Source organism: Dermacentor andersoni, chromosome 6, assembly GCF_023375885.2.
Source record: "Dermacentor andersoni chromosome 6, qqDerAnde1_hic_scaffold, whole genome shotgun sequence".
Lineage (NCBI taxonomy): Eukaryota > Metazoa > Arthropoda > Arachnida > Ixodida > Ixodidae > Dermacentor > Dermacentor andersoni.
Genome location: NC_092819.1, coordinates 144,832,291 through 144,850,731, shown reverse-complemented (window position 1 = coordinate 144,850,731; position 18,441 = coordinate 144,832,291). Strand labels below are relative to the sequence as shown.

Here is an 18,441-nt window from a genome sequence, read left to right as displayed (position 1 = left end):
TAAGGTGATGTTAATTAATGGTGAGCTGAAGCACTTTTTAAAAAGGAGCTCTCAGTGAATTGTTAGTTTTTTGCCCCCTGAATACGGAAAGCATAGTCCAGAAGCCGCCGCTAGTCACTTTAGCAAAAACAAGCCGCAGCGTCTGTGGGGGAAAAAGTTTAGTTATGGTGTTTTACGTGGCAAAACCATTTTCTGATTATGAGGCACGCCGTAGTGGAGGGCTCCGGAAATTCCGACCACCTGGGATTCTTTAACATGCACCTACAACTAAGTACACGTGTGTTTTCGCATTTCGCCCCCATCGAAATGCGGCCGTCGTGGCCGAGATTCGATCCCACGACCTCGTGCTCAGCAACCCAACACCGTAGCCACTGAGCAACCCTGGCAGGTAGCGTCTGTGGGAGACACGGCGGGTCGTTTGACGGGCATTGATGGTGAATACCATAGTGACGTCATCGTCTGTATCGGGGAGGTTCGTGATTCGAATAGAGCGCTCACATGACACCTGTATTGACATCATCCTCGCGTCCCATATTTCGCTGCTATGCTTAGCGCGCGAAGGGGGCGGAGCTTCAACGAAAACTTACAACAGCAATTGCGCTTATATGTGAATAATCGAGAAACTAACCTCGGATGAATTATAATGTGTAATTTGTGTAACATTCGCATTATGTTGTGTTATTTGTGTAATATGTTGCTTGAATAGACAAATTAAAGCTTAGAGAAATAGTAAGACACACAAACCTAATGTCTGTGTGTTTTTGTTTTAGTTTGCGCCTTATTTTAGTTCGCACCACAGCAAGAGAGATAGATGTACTTCCTTTTCATCTGCTGGTTCCCACATTGTGCAGTCGCGCGTGCGGACACCGAAACTATGTTATTTTCTACCGTGTTCCAGCGTGGGATCATGCTCTGTAATCCGCTTGTGTCTGCCTCAATATTTGTGTAGCACTGACTTATACCACTAGAGAGGTGTCTTCGCGCACAGTGTGCAAAATCTTGCGCTGCGCAAAACGTTACAATCGCAAGAGCTCGTGCGCGACGCCGTCAGCGGAAGTGCGCCGCACCACGAAAAAGCGAGGAGAAAAAAAAAATGAAGGCTGGGGCCCGTGACGTACGCGTCACGCGATCCTCGAGGTCCGGTATTGGAGAATGCAGAGAGTGTCTGGCTTGGCAGTGGAGCTCGCCTCCTGAAATCATGGGTTCGCGGCACTGAAATATTTCTATCTTGGCTATAAATAAGCCGATTTGAAAAATTTATTGGCAGAATGCTCCCTAGAGGACACGTAACAACTTCCAGCGTATAACCAAAGTTTGCTGAGTGGCGTGGTGAGGGGCCCTTTAAGGTGAAGTTAATTAAGGCACCCAAACCCACGACACTCGGTGTTAAGGCGAATTTAAATTAAGACAACTGAAAGAGCATATGCAGAGTATAGGCATCGCGCGGTGGTCGCAATGCTTTTGCATTCATCCACGCAGGGATAACTAAGTGCCCATTTAATGTTTTCGCTGCAAGTCAATGTTTAAGAAATGTTTCATCTAGCGATCTCCGTTGCTTCATAAACGCAGGATCAGCGACAAACTGCATAGTTTTGCTCCCCCCTCCCCTCGAAAAACGCATTACCTTCAGAGCGCGAGAGGATAACTAGGTTAGAGTTACTGGATGTGCTTATACAGTAACTCTAAACTAAGTTCGAGAGTAGTGCCCTCTCGGGAATGCCGTCATGGCTAGTGTGTACAGCATGGCCTCCGAGATTACGCGTGCTGGCACCTTGCCGGTGCACGCAGTCTCAGAGGTTGTGATACCAGGAAGTAGTCATGGCAGGAACGCCGTTGTTGCACGCGCGCGTGCTCTTTTCGTGCAACATTCCGGAGTACACGAGGTTACAGGCATGAGCCGTGCTTCGTGGATGATGCTTGGGCTGCATGCAGCTGTCACGCCTACACTGGACTTTGATTTCCCAAACCGCGTAACTCGTGAAAATTTGCGCCTTGGATATCGCGAGCAAGGTAGAATTGAAGCCGTCTACTGTGCCGCATACATCTATGAAGGTAAATTTTGCTAACAGTAATAACTCAGCACATAAAAAAAAAGTTTCTGGTCAAAACATTTCCATGTGATACAGAAGGGCAACCTCGCTATTTGGTGTCAACGACATGATAAATGCGTCTGATATTGCTTCCGAAGCTTGCATCAAGCTTCTGTTGATTCGGTAAATTGGCGCGCATTTTCTATGAATAACTTTCCTACTACTGTCTGCATTCTTTGGAACAGCCACTCAATAAAAGCGTTGCCTGTGGCTCTCAACAGGAATGTCTGCCACTGCTGCACGTCCTACATAGGGTGAACCAGACAAGCCAAAGTTTAAAAATGTGCCGAAGCATTCTAGGAGGACTCAACCAAATGCGTGTTGTTGGCTACTGTATGGAGCAAGTCACACCATTTTATTGCGATAACAATTATAGGAACACTCTCGGCGAATTTCCGCCGTCGCCATGCTGTTCCGTACAAAGTTCTGGTATGTGCTGTGGCTGTGGTCGTACGCTGTAGGTGCGAGGGAAAGCGTGAAAGGGTGAGCAGAGGAGGACGTTTTTTGATGTGCGCCGTCCTCCCGCTCGCCCAGTGTTGTGCGTGAAAGGCGGGAAGGTGGAGGGGGGAAGGGTGAGCACACGTCTCCTATTGTAGCCAGACTGTTGCTGTTTGGCGCAACTGAGCGCAGCCGTGCGTGCCCCCTATCTTGAAGGCAATCTGCAACGGGTACAAAGGTTCTGTAAGCTGAAATGACTTGCGGCTTTTTTTGCGCACTGTGTTCTCGCGTGCCTAGTGTCCGATGTCGCATAATCTCAAGTTTTTCGGGGACGCGTTGAAGCTATAGCAGCAGTACGAAACGCTCGCTAACCGCTGCTGCTGCGCTTCATCATGCCAGCGTACTGTCAACGAATGTCCACAGTCATCGAGAGGGATGTGTTCATGTTTGCCTGTGCGCGCGTGACACAATGCTTGTTAGTCAGCAAGCGACCACTATGCGGCTGATGAAGCTACTAACTTTACTTCATACAGCTACCTAATAATTTGCTATCGAAGTCTATATGATTCGTCTTTCAGGTGAAATGGCGTTACTTTTTTTTTCCATTGTAGTAAATTGGCCCAACACGTGACCCTGAGGCTCGGCATCATCTGAGACTCAACCATCGCGGTCTGATTACAACGGGATAAATATTCGCCTCATCAACCCACACAGCACCTCCACGTAATACCCGCCGCGCCAAGACAACACAAGCCTCGTACGAATACGCTAAGTTTTTACCCTACTCGGTGACTGACATCTTCAGCACGTGTCGTCCTCCAGCCGTTTCCTTGGCGACTGGGCACCATCCTCCGTGATGGTGCCTGCCGCACGCGTGCGCCGTCTATGCGGGACTCACCTGGACGTGACCACCGGGTCCCTGGCGGACAAGGCCAGGTCCACGGTTCCAGCGACCAGCAGGCCGCCCTGCTGCAGCATGTCGGCGCACGGCCCAAGCTCTTGGCTCGGAGACGCGTTGCGCGGCACCAGCGGGCCGTGCACCACGGCCATCTTGCGCTTGGGCACGGCATGTCGCGGAGGCGCCCATGGCGGCGAGAGGCCCGGCAACCCCCCGGCGACGGGGGCGGCGGGTCCACCGCCCCCTTCGGGGCCGTTCATGGCGCGGCCGCCTGCCAGCCCCTCTTCACGGGTCAGGGGGGCAACGATCACCACCGGGGAACGACGATTCACCGCCTGCGTGGATGCACATGAGAGGGGAAGTTTATTGCAAGTACAGCATGAAACAGTTATTATTATTAATATTACTATTAGATAGGAATACACACGCAATGGACTGTAAGAAGACGTACATCATATCCATAGAGAGCTTCGATCATATATCGGCAAGTTTCGGAAGCTTAAGCATTTCACGGGCAAATACAGCTCGGAAGACAATTCAAATTGTGTTTTGACGTCCACACAATACGCAAGGTTTATGGCTCATCACGAAAAATTCCCGATACAGCTTTCTGTTTCTCAATACGTGCTACATAATAGTGTTCTATGGAGCGTGTATGAAGCCCGCGAATACGCTCAAGGTGCCTCGAGCGGCCAGTCGCACGGCAATTTTGCATGTATATTTGCAGGCTTCTTTCACACTCGGAAAGCACTTTTATGTAGCACGTATTGAGAAACAGAAAGCTGTATCGGGGGTTTTTCATGTTGCTCTACAATTTTCTCATTGACACGTTTCATTGAATTATAATAATTGAGAATATGATTAATTAATTAAGACTAATTATCTAACCAGATGGAATGCAAACAATTACTTGAGTATCTCCAAGCGATGGCAAACATCATTTTGGTTCTGGCCAGCTGCGTAGCATTTGCATATTTTCTAAAGTTTAACTCAAGTGAAACACCCTGTATGGTATCAGTGGCGTCATCGGTGAGCAGACGACGCGCGCTATGCTGGCGCCATCTCGTAGGCATCGTCGCCGCAGAGCTCGTCTTGCGCGGCACAATGCCTTTCTCACGCTTTCGCCATACCCTCCTCCTCCGCTTTCCTCCTCGTGCTCTCTTCGCTGTCGCTATCTTTCATTCTCCGCTGCGCTCCGCGTTCGCTCTTTGATCCTTCGCTGTACTCGTTCACTCGGTTAGGCCGAGGACGCCGAAGGCACCCGACGCTCACCGTAGGAAAGGGCGCCCAAGAGCTGCGACAACTGGGACAGACTCTCCCGGAGATCGCGGAAATCGGCGATCAGCATAGAGAGTTCGACCCCGCGGAAGCGCAAACCAAGAACTACTACCCTGCGGGAGCTCTGTTAGGCACTTGCTCTCTTTCTTCGAACATACATATAGTGTAACGGTGGCCTCTGGTTTCACCTGTCTTCGGAAACAGCGCAATGTTCAGGTTTTGGTTCGGCACATGACCGCATTCGATGCGGCTACAATGCTGCGCGGCTTCACTCCTATACATTACACCGGTTCCCGAAAACCCTCTTGCCCCCAAATTGTATCCGAGCGCTCCCCAGCGCCGGCGGTTTCTCGAAGGCACCGCCGTGAAGCACAGCATGGGGCCGCGGCAAGGAGAAGTGATCGATGCACGAAACATGATACACTCGCCGTAACTGTATGTACACACACGGGGCACCCAATGCTATACAATTAGCTTCGTCTGCGGAACAATGCAGCCGGCGCATCGCGGGAGCAGCCCATTGGAGGGGAGAGAGAGAGAGGGCGGAAGACCGGCGACAAGGCGTCCTAAGGTCCCTGGGACTTTAGGCCGTCCACGTGCTACCAGTGAGGCCCGCACGCTTTAGAGGTTTGCAGAGGCGCGCCTGCCTCATGTCCATTGTAAACACGGAGGCAGCTGAGGCAAGTAATGGGCGCGTCACCCCGTTATCAAACATGGCGGCGCTTACGGGACCGCCGTGAAAAGGGTCAATATATCGCCTAAGTCTTTTCCAAGCATCGATACGTCACGCTGGAGAGCGGGCGCGTGCACCTACTCTACCGGTAGTTTACCGGCCGACACGTACACATTACAATGTCTCCCGCGTTCCTCAACGGATGTTCGAACAGGACATCCCCTTCTGTTCCCGCGCCTCATCAAGCTCTGGTTGTTCGCTGTAATCTACGGACGCGCACGTCACCCTGTGAGCCGGCTCACAGGGTGACGGAAACCGGAGGTGTGGAAACCACCTGCCTCCTCCCCTTTCACGCGCTCGAGTGCGTGCCCAAAACCCTTAAAAGAATTCCTGGCTCCGTCACTACCGGAAACAGTCTCGTAGCTCATTAGCAGCTTTATATAACGCGCAAACAAACAAATGTCAAGGCACGAGGGCATCGCAGAACGTACCATGACAGACACAACGAGCCTGTATATACGCTTGCATAACTTCCCGGAACGTTTGGTTCAAAAGGCCGTAGCTTTGTTCGCAGTATAGTGAACAGCGCTTTCGATCTTCACACTTCTCGCCGACTTCAAGGCCAACGACACCCTGTGGGAAAATTCGAGTTGAGGAGAAATGCGAAGGCTATGGCTGCCGCCTGCTGGCTTGCCGACGATGCATCGGGACTCGCGATAGCCCCCAACAGTGGTTGCCGCGGACATTTCGGCTCACAGGAAACAAACCTTCACAACGAATAAGAAAAAGAAAGGAAAAATTCGCGCAAGCCATGGATTCACGTGTCACCGTATTAACGGGTCACAGCTGTCAACGGATATCAACGGATATTGGCAACGCTGTCGAATTAACACTACTCAAGGCGGGACCTGCCCTACTGCGCTGCTCGCTCGTCTCTTACACGAGGGGGCCTTCAACTGTGGGACGCTGTAGACGTTGCGGTGCTTAGCGAAAGCAACGGATGGAGGAGGAGGAGGAGGAGACAGCCGTAGCGGTAGAAGAAGCGCAAATGGGGGAGAGGTGCGCGACGGGGACATTCGTTCGTCGGGCGACAAGCATCTGCGAGGTGCATACGTGTCGTCCCGCTGGCGCTCGCCAGCAGCTGCGCTCGCGTCGCGCCGGCGACAACAGGCTACGAACACACACACGCGCGAGAGAAAGCGCGCGCACGAACGCGCACAGACACGCACGCCACAGGCGCCGGCGCACAGATCGGACGACATTGGCGGCGACGAAGCGAACACGAAAACAACTCGATTAAAAATACCCCCCCCCCCCCAAAAAAATAGAAAAAAAAAGAGAAAGCAAGCGCATTATGGACAGCGGAGAAAAATAACAGTCAAAGCTGTTTTTCTCGACCTAGGCCCTGCCCTATGTGTGTGAGTGCGTTCGTGCGTGTGTGTGTTTAAGAGACAGCGAGCGAGAAAGAGAGACCAAAGGGGAAAAAAAAAAGGAATATACGCTCATAAGCACAACATACGCCCGACATACGTTCACTACGAATTGCCGTCTATGGGGCTCTTGCATTGCCCAGGGGGCGCTGCGAAAAAGGTGCTAAAAAGCGCCCTCTGTCCTAAAATGGGTCGTACCAAGCTCGGTCGTCTGCTTCGGAACGCACGTTTACAATATGGACCCGCCACTTTCGGTTGTGTTGTATCACGGCCTGCAGCGAATATCGGGCGCCGAAGATTTTTTCAGGAGTGGCACGCAGCGTAAAGAGAAGAAATTATGCAGTGTCGAATACGTGTATGCCGTTCAAGAATTAAGCGGCGAAGTTTTAGCGCGGTGTCAATCGCAAGTGAAGCGAGTCACGTACGAAGTGGAACTTCAGGTAAGGTTTGCACGCTGCTAGATTCTTATAGCAAGCATTTCCTCGCGCACAAACGCGAGGAAATGCTTGCTATAAGTGAATCCACAGCAGCGCTAAGCAGACATCATGTGTGCGGAACTGCTCGAGCGCACGATCGTACGCGCCGCGACGGCAGCGGTCTTTCGACATGCCGCGAAACGGCGGGTCTCCTGCAATCTTTGTTGGCTGCATGCCGCTAAACAAGTAGTTATGCCGGCGTTGTAGTAGCGACCATCTGTCCCTTTTAGTAACTGGTAATAACTGATGGAATGCATATGAGCTCGCACGTACGTGCGAATCGCGCTGCAGCGCGAGCTCGTGCGCTGCTCGCTTGATGTAGCTTTTAATGACAACGCTCGAAAATCGATCTGCTGTAATCAATACTATCTTGCTGCGTTGCCTCAACATGCTCGCTTGAGGTCAAGTATGAGCACATTTAACTCTCTAACCTGTGCTGCTCGTAGTGGGATAGTGAATTGTCACCGAATCAACCCGGCCATTTGTGGTCATTTGCACACACCTGGGCAGTTCACCACTTCGCACCGGTCGAATTGTTAATTGTCGCTGTGGCCGGGTTTCGAATCGTGAATCACCAGCCATGCCTGCTGCTATGTCGGTCTGCCGTCGGGACTGTAGGTGCAAAAGACCGAATTTTAGAACGCAGATCTATAATCAAGCAAGCTTCAAGACAGGTGAAGCAGTCAGCATGGCGCGAAGTTTCGCTTACCCAGCGCGACGAACTGCAGTTATACAGCGCGCCCGACGCTCTGCTTCGTGAGGCCTTGAAGGGAAACGATAGAATCGGATGTTGGGATTCAGGCCTTCTTGTTCATGGCAGCCCACGACGCAGCAGTATCGACGGTGACGCTTTTTCGATGCTGAGCTAGGTCCCTCCGGATCGGCGTCGCCGATTCCTTCTGCTTCCAGCATTACGACCCACGGCACACGGAGAGTCCGTTTTCGTTAAACTATAGGCTGCGGCCAGCTCGCAGCGTGGTCGACGTGGTCTGTGAGAAGTGACGAGCCTTTTCGCACTCGCAACAGGGCAGAAAAAAGTGCGAATCGACGCAAAACTCGGCCTAGAAACGTGCTTCGCCACAGCCAGGGCTCAATACGACCCAAGCTGGTACGACCCAGATGTCGTTTGCCGCGCCGCCACCAGGCGCCGCTACTATACCTCAAACTCCAGCGCAAGACGCCCATGGGGCTGCGGCAACGTGGCAGACGGCAATATGACAGAGGGCACGAAGCTACGTATACGTAGTCATGTAGGATATCCGCATTATAGCGCATTGCTATAATACGGTAAAGCGCACCTCTGTTTAGCGCGCAGTTAGCAGTGGCGTAGCAACGGGGGGGTGGAGGGGGGGGGGGGGGCCGTGGGCCCCTGGTGCAAGGAGCCAGTGGGCGGGGTGTCATATACGTCTGAAGGCACCCGGAAATTGTTGATATCCTCGACTTCTTCGACTACTCCCGGGGGGGGGGGGGGTGGGGGGGGGCATTGACAGAAGACCTACGGGCCCCGGGTGCCAGACGACCTAGCTACGCCACTGGCAGTTAGACCTGTTGATGTTGTCAATGGCTCTATCTTATTCTCGCAACGATTATTATCATTCTCATGGGCCGTATCCGTATAGTGTAGCGCGTGTGTTGTTTTCCTGTCAATGAACGTTTGAACGAACTTTAATTATCCGCGGAAAGGCAACTTGCGCTTCGGGTTATCTCAAGAAAGTGAACTCTTTGGAGCTAGCTTCTCGTACCAGATAAAGGAAAGCTTACGTTCTTAATGAGTCACTCTCATCAATCGTCTTCTTCTTTTATTATTTTTTCTCTCCCACACTCGGAATGCCCGAGACTTCACTAATGGCTTTGCGTTGCACATGCACCGATCAAGCAGAACTGTTCGTCTGACGTATGTATATAAAAGAAAAGGAAAGAAAAGAAGAGACCAACAGTGTAGCCCCTGGTGTACTGACGTAAGCCAGCGTAAATCAAAAGTAGCACGTCAACAAAGAAATGGCTTTTCAATGCGATATACACTGGGCGCTTCTTCCACCCAAAATACCTGGGCAAACACCGCAGAGTGCGTTTGAACGAGAACGACGGTTGCCCTAGCTATGAACATGTATTTATCGAAGTGGGCGTTTTATTTTTCGTAGTGAGGAAGAGGAAGGTAGACTTTCCAATGCTGCCACTTTAACGTCACTCCTCTCACGGCAGGAATAGAAGAATCTCATGGGTTAAGTTGGGAAAGTACAGTCAGAAAATTAAGGTGTGCCGATAAGGCAGTAAATTTGACGTCTTCGTGTTTTGTATGTGTGGGGGATGTATCGGTTTTTGTTGAATGACCCCACTTCTGGTGCCCAGCGACGGTGTGCGGACGGACGGAACAATTGTTTGCTGTGCCTCGAAGCATTAATGTACACGGCTCTCCAAGTTATGGTCACCTGCTCTGTTACTGTTATTAGTTCATCAATAAACCTCCCTTTCTACTCTTTTCGAAACAGGTTATCTTGTTACAAATGAAACACTGATTCGCCTACATCACCACTCTAAAAAATTCTAGGACACTTAAGCACTTCTTTTGAGTTGCGAAGGCTATTTGAACGCCGCTGAGCAGTCCCGAGTTTTTCGCTGCGTGTAATGTACCATAGCAGTACGTGCTGCCCCAGCCAGCAAGCAGCAGCAGCAGCCTGCGCTGCCAATTCCGCATGTCATCGATACAGTGAACTAAAAGCCTAGCCTTCTAATGCACTATACCACGGACGTCCTACGCGACGAGAGAACAAGGGAGCAGCAGCGGCCACCAGGGCCCGCAGGCGCGCGCAGCAGCCTGGGAGAGAGAGAGAGAGAGAGAGAGAGAGAGAGAGAGACGGACCGCGCTTTTCAGGTGAGTGAATCTTGTGTGCGAGGAAGCACATCATATTGCGTGTGGCCGTTTCACGCTGGTAGCTGGGGTGGTATACAATTGGAACTTATCCCATTATCACTTCTGTTGCCGAGTTCGAGCGTTTGCTCTTTGATGTGCCGGACCAGTAGACTGTGTACAAGCGACTTTGCTTACGTTCGTGTGGAAATTCCGCGTAAATGTAGCAGGCAATGACCTATAGCTAAATTACGGCGTTTAAACTAAGTGACACGAAGGGCGAGAGCGCGACGTAAACTGCGCTTTGCAAACACGTTCCAGGCGCTCAGGCTGCGATTACGCTGTGCAAGCTTTTATGGTTGTGCCGTGTTACGATCGGCCAACGTGCGAACGTGCGAACCTTCCAGCCTCTCCTGCCCTACTGCGACGAATCGCTTCGTAAAGCTAACAATGCGTTCCCCTCGGACAGACCAACAGCGACACCAAGGCGAGACACGTTTGCGGAATAGAGTGATTAATAGTTGATTGATGCCACACTGCCACCGACCCCAATGCTGGGACCATGAAAATCCAGGAATAGGGCGCTCTACGCCACTTCCTCACGGCCACTGCTAACCGCCAAGGCCGTTTGACAGACGCACCAGCTAATTAATGGGCCGTCCCCGGAACCAAGACGCGCCAAGTGGGTGAAGCGTGACAACCCCTCTGTAAATCAACGATGAGCCTGTTGGCTTCACCGAATTAACATACTTTTCTTTTTTTTTTTTTTCTAGGTCTACGGGAGACTTCCCGTTCACGGAAACTACGTCATCGTCAGATATGCCGGAACCCGCTTCGGGTCGAACGGGCAGCCGCTCCGTTCTTTCCCGCCTCCACGGGAAGTGGATGGCGTTGCGCAATTTCGCTACCCATCGTCTCACCTCGATATAGCGAAGTCCGGCCGTTACCTAGGCGGCCGTGTTGAGATCGGTTCTCAATATGGAGGCAAGAAAGGCTAGCTTTGCAGTGTAACACACAGGCACAGGATCGTCACGGCCACGACTGCCTTGGATTGGTGCGACTTGCAGGCGGCATGCACACTCCGCTGGCGGCATCTCGCGCATTGAAACGATTCAGACACACGCCGACGTACGCAAATGCACTAACGCGTCGAAACGACGACAGGTACAACGGAGCGAAATATACACAATCGACGTGAAAGCACGCGTCCGGCGTTCGACGCGTCCGAATTATACTACTGCACAACGCTTAAAGACGCAGACGCTCACGCGTTAACCTTCTCGACCCTTCCGGCTCTCCTTTCCTCGCTATACAAGCTGATCTTAGTCACCCATTCCGGACCTGTCCTCGACTACGACAGAACCGACGGTATGGTGCCACGGACACTCAGGCCCACGGAGTGCTGCGCTTGTGGCTACGCCCTCAGCCTGGTCCGGACATTCACAAAACATTATTCGAAAGCGTGCTCCTGTATGTGCACCCGTGAGCAACAGTATACGGACCACGGGGTCTCCGTAAAAACAGTATTGCTTCGTAATTAACACGCGTAAACGGAAACTGACGAGTGCAGTCGAAAATTCGGAATGACAAGTTTAGGCTGCAGTATTTAATGTCAGGTTGCATTCACAGACAAAGAAGAAAATGAGTTTTATTGCGCAATCTCTGGTCCGTGTACTTTTGCTCACGGGTGTACGCATGAACGACTTAGCTCACAATCTCTACAACCTCATAATCCTTCCAACCCAATCCACCTCCCTTATATTCACGTTGTTATGACCAAAGAATGACCGAACCTAACGATTAAAATAAACATATAAAGCAAGCAAGCAGGAGCTGCTCTCTTGAGACGATTGAAACGGTCATTGAGGTAACAAACTCACGAACGCGTCACAGGCCTGTCTTGCCGTCAGCTTGGATTAGCATTGCTTCAGGTAGCACACGTAAATACACAGAGACATTTGAATGCCACATACTCGCAGACCTATTAAATACTATGTCACTCAGTTGCCGCAGCCTCTGATGTAGCCTCCTACTTCGGTTCAAGAACTAAAATAGTCTTGTTCTTTTGTTTCTTTTTTATAATGCTACGTTTGTGGTTTACGTATGTTTCAAAATGTCGGTAGGCCTACGTGACGTAACAAACCGGTCATAGCATGTGTGCCGCCAGAAAAATGGTATACAATGTGCGGGACAGTCTATACAGCGTGTCTTACTACACGATCTCGGCCGCCCTCTATATAAGCCACCGCGTGACCGCATTTTCGCGTGCCAGTTGAAACTTCCGCGCCCAGCTCGTGACGTCACGGTGACGTCGATTGTTCCGGAACCCCGCAGTTTGAGGAACGTAACTGTTCTTCAGCGTGCGGCACACTCTACGTGCTGCAACTCGCGGCAAGCGATCGATTGCGCGCGCATTCCATAAACCAATACAACTAAACGGGCCTGTCGAAACGGTGGTATATCGGCCCTATTTTGCTGTTTTACAGGGTTGCGCAATTTGCACAGCTGCCGCAACGAAACGGTCGCGCGGTTGAACAGGTGCGCGCGTGCGAGCAAGAACAAACGAAAAAAGAAAAAAGACAAAAAGGAAAGACAAAAAAGAAAAAAAGAAAAGAAAAGGAAAATCGAGGAACCAGCTATGTGCGGAACTGATGACGATCGACGCTACGGAAAAGAGGGAAAACATTGCTTAATGAAGAGAATGCTTGCTGCAAGAATCGCAAGCATCGCTCACAGACATGCACAGCACTTGCCCTCTGTGACTCCACGCTCCATGGCGCAGTTTCCGAGAAACGGGGATATATTCGCGTCCGCTATGACGTCACCGAAATTGGCGAACATAACTCGCCGGAGCGTGCATACAACTTCTCCATAGTGGCTTCTGTGTGAATGCGACACGTGGGGCAGGGCATCGCTTTCTCAGCGCATCGTAGTCATATAAACGGCGGCAATACGCGCTATGAAAGCGTATCGCACTGAAGCGACATGGGGAGGGTAGCTCGAGGCGGTATACGCGGTATAAGTCGTTTCGCGCGGTGCTTATAAACACTGGCGTGTCGCACTGAGGGAGAGAGACGGCTGCCGCCGCGCGCTCCCTTCCACTCAACGGCGGAATGCAAATCGCCTGAAACAGGTTTCGGTTTGTTTCAGGTTGTTTCAGGCGAGGCAAAGTGCGCTACATGCAAACGTTGTGGCATTGTGGTGCGCCAAAGAATGCGACACGTAATGCGACATTCTTGTAAAGTAGGACAGGAGTGCATTTGCCACTGTATTCTTAAGCTGCAACTGACTAAATTAGTAGTTTCTTCAAAGCCATAGCAACACGTCGCGTTGCGCTAAAGCTATTCGAAGGGTGCTCAGCAATACGCAGGGCGACGCGTTAGCGCGACACATATGCACGCGAGGGAAGTGCTGTTGCGCAGGAGAAACAGCACCCCGGCAGTTGCCAGGCGCCCCGCAACGCTGGCGCGATGATGAGCGACGCTACAGACGTCCCACCCTAATGGGGTCTCCGAAATCGAAATGAGATCGCGAAAAACCGTCGGCTTTCGTAGCTGCAAGTTTACTGTCCGTTTCGCTCAGACCACTGAAGGCACCAGGGTGTGGCCGCTACATGCACGCGGCTCCCCGGCTGCAGGAACCATTGGCGGCTCCAACTAAATGCTCGCCCCCTAGCGCCCGCGCCGAGAAACAGCCCATCCAGGTTGAAGCTTGAAGCGAAAGAGGGCCTCCTATCGCGGCATGCGCTGAATGACTCGTAGTTTTCAAATCTTCGTGATGCCGCCGCGTACAAGCCCGAAAATGAAAAAAGAAAAAAGAACGGATGTCGAAAGACTTGTGTACCATTATGCGCGCGTCATCGCGGTGGAAGGACAGCAATGTATGATTTCATCTCTTCGCGAAAGGAGCAGACGACGCGCATCGGAGGGCGACTTGGGTAAGAAACTTCGCATTGGGAAAAAGGTGACGACTGATACTGTACCAATCTGTTCGAAACACTTGACTCGGGACTTCTTTATTCCCGGCGAGCAGAACATTCCTTTCAATATTTTGCTGGCGTTTGAAATCACGCAGCGTGCTTTGTTTAGGCAGGCGCTTTAATAAACTATAGTGATGTACTACGTTAATGAACTTCATTTGGTTTTGTTCGTTTATAGCTTTCTGCTCCGGCACTAGTCTTACTAATGCTTTAAGCAGCAGGAATGTACAGCTAATTAATGTTCTTTTGTCTGCAGGCACGGTAGCAAGAATGATAACTGCCTCGGATCTGTGGTTGATCATGACACATGTTATGCCGCGAGGCGACAAATCGTTTTCGTAGCATGCTTCAGTTTAGCGGTGCAAGCAGAAGACGCTGTTTTCTCATTCAACGCGTTAAATTGACAGTTTGCTTGCCCGCAAGAAATTTACCATTTTGTGTAATTGCAATAATAGTGCTTTCCGCGGTAGTTCATCGGCCGATCCAGACATCTAACGTGACTTCTGCGTTTGATTTACGCCGGATTAGCCGGATCGATTAGATAAGTTTAGCATGCCCGCATAATCTATTACCATTCTCGGTAAACCGGATTGCAGGAGACGCGAACGGCTGTAGCAACGCTTGTAGCGCCATAGTGGGACGCTTTGTACAACCAAGACGCCTGAGAAACGTTCTTGTTTCTTCGTGGAAGCAAATTTAGAAAAAAAAAACAATGTTAGCGACAGCGTCGCTGCCGACGCTTTACACCAGCAGCTAGTTAGAACATATTTGGTCAGTTAAATAATAGCCTTGCTTCCCTTCTTTCCTTCTGGATAAAATCTGCGGCGCCAGAAGGCGCCACCATGCAACGCGGCTGCTCGTGTCTACGTCACCGGTAGCCTGGTACACCGTGAATAGTGATGCGTTTAAAAGGAGAAGCTAAAACTCTGTATTAGCGCATAACACACGGTACAGCTGACACGGAAACCTGGCGGTGTTGAAACCCTGCGACAGGGTGTAGTATAAGATAACCTTTTTCTTTTTCTTCTCTTTCTCTAATTATGTTTCTGATTCGTCATTGCGCGCACTTAAAATTTGTTTTTATCATTGTCTGAAGACATTTGCACATGCTTGACGTTGCGGCTCGACAAAATTGAAAAAGCCTAAAAAGAAAGAGAAAGAAAGAAAGAAAGAAAGAAAGAAAGAAAGAAAGAAAGAAAGAAAGAAAGAAAGAAGCGTTTAAATTGCAGTTCAATGACCATTTTGTCAAGGCGGTTACTTCAATGTCATTATGTTCTAATTGATGGCATATAGGTGTCCTTATAGGGCGGATGATTAGCACATCAAATATACCCGCTTTAAAAGATCAAATAGCTGCATTCAACAGAATTGATATACGTTGTAGAATTGCGAATCGCGAGCCAGCCATTGCATGTTCTTGTTGTACTTTTCAAAGCTGCCTTAGTGTTTAGAAACATCGCACGCTGCATAAATCAACATAATTCCTGCTTTCAATTTTTGTAGTTTTATTTATGCAGCGCACTTCCACTTAAATTTATTCGTGTAATTGCCAAATGGGAGCGTTTCTTTGCCTCATGTGCAAGTGAATAGGCGGTATTCACGATCAATCCCTTTCTGCAATTAATCGCTTTTCGATGATGGGAGCAAGTGCGTTTATAGTCTGCAGATAATTACGAAGTCAATCATAACTTACAGAAACGTGTATATTCCGCTTAAAACTTTCGAAAAAAATATTTTGCGCTTACCGCTGCACTGTTCTTGTTCAAATTCCGCAGAAAGATCGCATTTTGAGGTCTACGTGTAGGACTCGGCACAGTTTTAAAAAAAAAATGATTTACAGTTGCCTTCGTTTATGGAGGTGCTGGCTGCTGCCGCGACAGCCAAGCATAAGATTGTGTCGCCGCCTGCCGGCAGCTGCAGAAAGCGGCCGTTCAGGGAGAGTTTCCGCCTATTCCGGAGGAGCGGGCAACGCGCGACAACCTTCTCTGAACGGCCACTTTCTGCCGTTGCCGGTAGGCGGCGACACAATTTTATGCTTGGTCGTGACGGCAGCAGCTTGCACCCCCACAGACGCAGATAACTTCGCATTTTAATGCGAAAGCATTACATGGCTCATGAGGCGGACAATCCGGCGTTGATGCGACTACGCCATGGTCCAAAAAGGCTACGAACTCTCAATCTTCAGCGGGAGTCGAACCCACGACATTTGGTGTTAATTGAGGCAAAATTAACACACTCGAACCAACGACATTTGGTGGGAGTCACGACCTTTGGTGTTAAACACTCGAACCCACGACCTTTGGTGGGAGCCAGACCCGCGACCTTGCGTTCAGTGCACCATGTGACGAACACCGTCGGTCAGGTCGCTACGCTTCTACTGACGTGGCCGCTCGAGTCACGTGACTCCGCCAGTGGCCCCACCTGACGTCGCCGCGCTTCGGCCGACACGGCCCCAACGCATTCGCATTCGTCCACGTAGGTATAACTAAATGCCCCTTGAATTTTTTCCTCTTAAAAATCCAGGTAATTAACTCCGCCAAGTTTTACACTGTACGACGTAGACTCCAAAGAATGCGACCTTTCTGCGAAATTTGAGCAAGAACAGTGGAGCGCAAAATCTTTTTTATTTTTCTTTTAGCGAAATATGCCCGTCTCTGTACTTAAGACAGGAGGTAGTTGCGCGTCTGTACGAATACCTTTCCCGCGCTGGGTCGCCACACTACGGCGCCTTTTCGCCAAGATTCGGTTAAACGACAAGTTGTCACTTGTACCACATTTCCATCATACCGTCGGCATGCGCGCGTATTTCTTCAAGATTCACGAAGATCTTGCTGTAATAACGTCTCAAAAAATTTGGAGTACATTCAAGATTCGCCTTTAAGGGCGAAACGCGATAGCGTTCAAAGATCCCCGACTGCTTCTCACGATTCCCGGCAGCTGCAGCGTAATGTTTACCGGAAAACGCTCGCGGCGAACGCTATGCACGAAGGCAGGGCTTTCTGGTCGAAACGCGGCCTCTTGCACGGGCCGCGATGCGGCAGAGGCGAGCGCCATCTGGAAGTGTTTCAAGGAAGCGGGAGCGCGGCTCCGTGGACTGAAGTGCGCAGATGGCGGGCACCGTTTCCGGTCTATGCCTTGCAGAAACGCTGGAAAAGTGGTTTGTTTGAATTTTCCCGTAACATAATTATGTTTTATCGTACATTCAAATTGCAATCCGAGAGCTATCATGTCTGTAGGTGGTGTGTAAGTTGTAGTTTACGATTTTGTCACGCATTTTAGCTTGAGAAAATTAGTTCAGTGAATTCCTTGCGTCACATGAACGGCTGGGTATGTGTGGGTTCGAAAACATTTTTGCCAAACGCGGGACGCCGGAATCTCCGCGACACGGTCTGCTTATCGTGCTCGCGTTAGTATGGGTTTCATGCGGTCACCGATTACGAGCAAATAATCGATTTGCAAAGTCGGAAAGCCGTTTGGAGCTACAAGGGCGATGTTTATAGGTAAATTCACGCACTCTGTTACGGTGGCTAGAAAACAACTCAGTCACGGAAGAAAGAATAAACTAGGAGGAAGGGTACATAGTCATAAAAAAAATGTAGAAGTGTAGGCGCTAGTAACGTGATAGGCAAGCGGTAGATTCTAGTCGGCCCGATTCGGTTGCGTCTGCTGCGGAGGTTTCGGAATAGGCGCGCTTGGTAGGCGTCACAAACGCACGCCGACGTTAGTGAAGGTTCCAGCGTGTGACGCAGTCGAGACCGCGTTAGGTAACGCGCCACGTACCACCACACGTTACGTAGACGCGGCTCGCCGCTCAAGCAGCAGACAGGCACCAAGGCTGTAGCGAACCACGGTGTCGGGTAACCGGCTTTGTGCCGAACCATCTCCGAGGACCACCTCAAGGACGACTGGTTGCGTTTCGCGGCGGTTTCGGTGAAATGAGGAAACCTCTCGTCCTGCAAACGTGCGCAGGCAACCGAACAACCCTTCTGACGGCGATTCGTCGCTTTTGGGGACGTCTTCTGGGAAACAATGAAGCCTTCCGCCCCGCCCCTCCCCCCCTCGCAAACATGTGGAGGCGATCAAGCGAGCGTCCAGGGTCTGCTTCTCCACCGGAAACAAATTCGTCGCTTCTTGTGCCCAAGGAGGGACTGGCGAGCCGACTGGCGAGAATAAATTCTAAATAATGCATGAATTCCGTCCATTTGCTTTATTACAGCGAAAATGGATCCCCGAGGCATGTGTCAAAAGCGTAACGACGTCGCACCATGCAATCTTACAAAATAGTGCACGTAAATCTGGAGAAGAGGCGACGACTTCGGCATTCAGAGTGC

The 18,441-nt window shown here is 50.6% G+C and overlaps 1 protein-coding gene across 2 annotated transcripts in view; it reads right to left on the bottom strand.

Moving 5' to 3' along the window:
- shn (zinc finger protein schnurri) overlaps positions 1 to 18,441 on the bottom strand; it is a 146,620-nt gene that overhangs the window by 36,091 nt on the left and 92,088 nt on the right. For both annotated transcript variants that reach the window (XM_050172214.2, XM_050172213.2), the window contains exon 2: positions 3,427 to 3,761. In XM_050172214.2, the coding sequence (XP_050028171.1) occupies positions 3,427 to 3,686 (260 nt within the window). In that variant the 5' untranslated portion in view covers positions 3,687 to 3,761. The remainder of the gene's footprint in view (positions 1 to 3,426; positions 3,762 to 18,441) is intronic.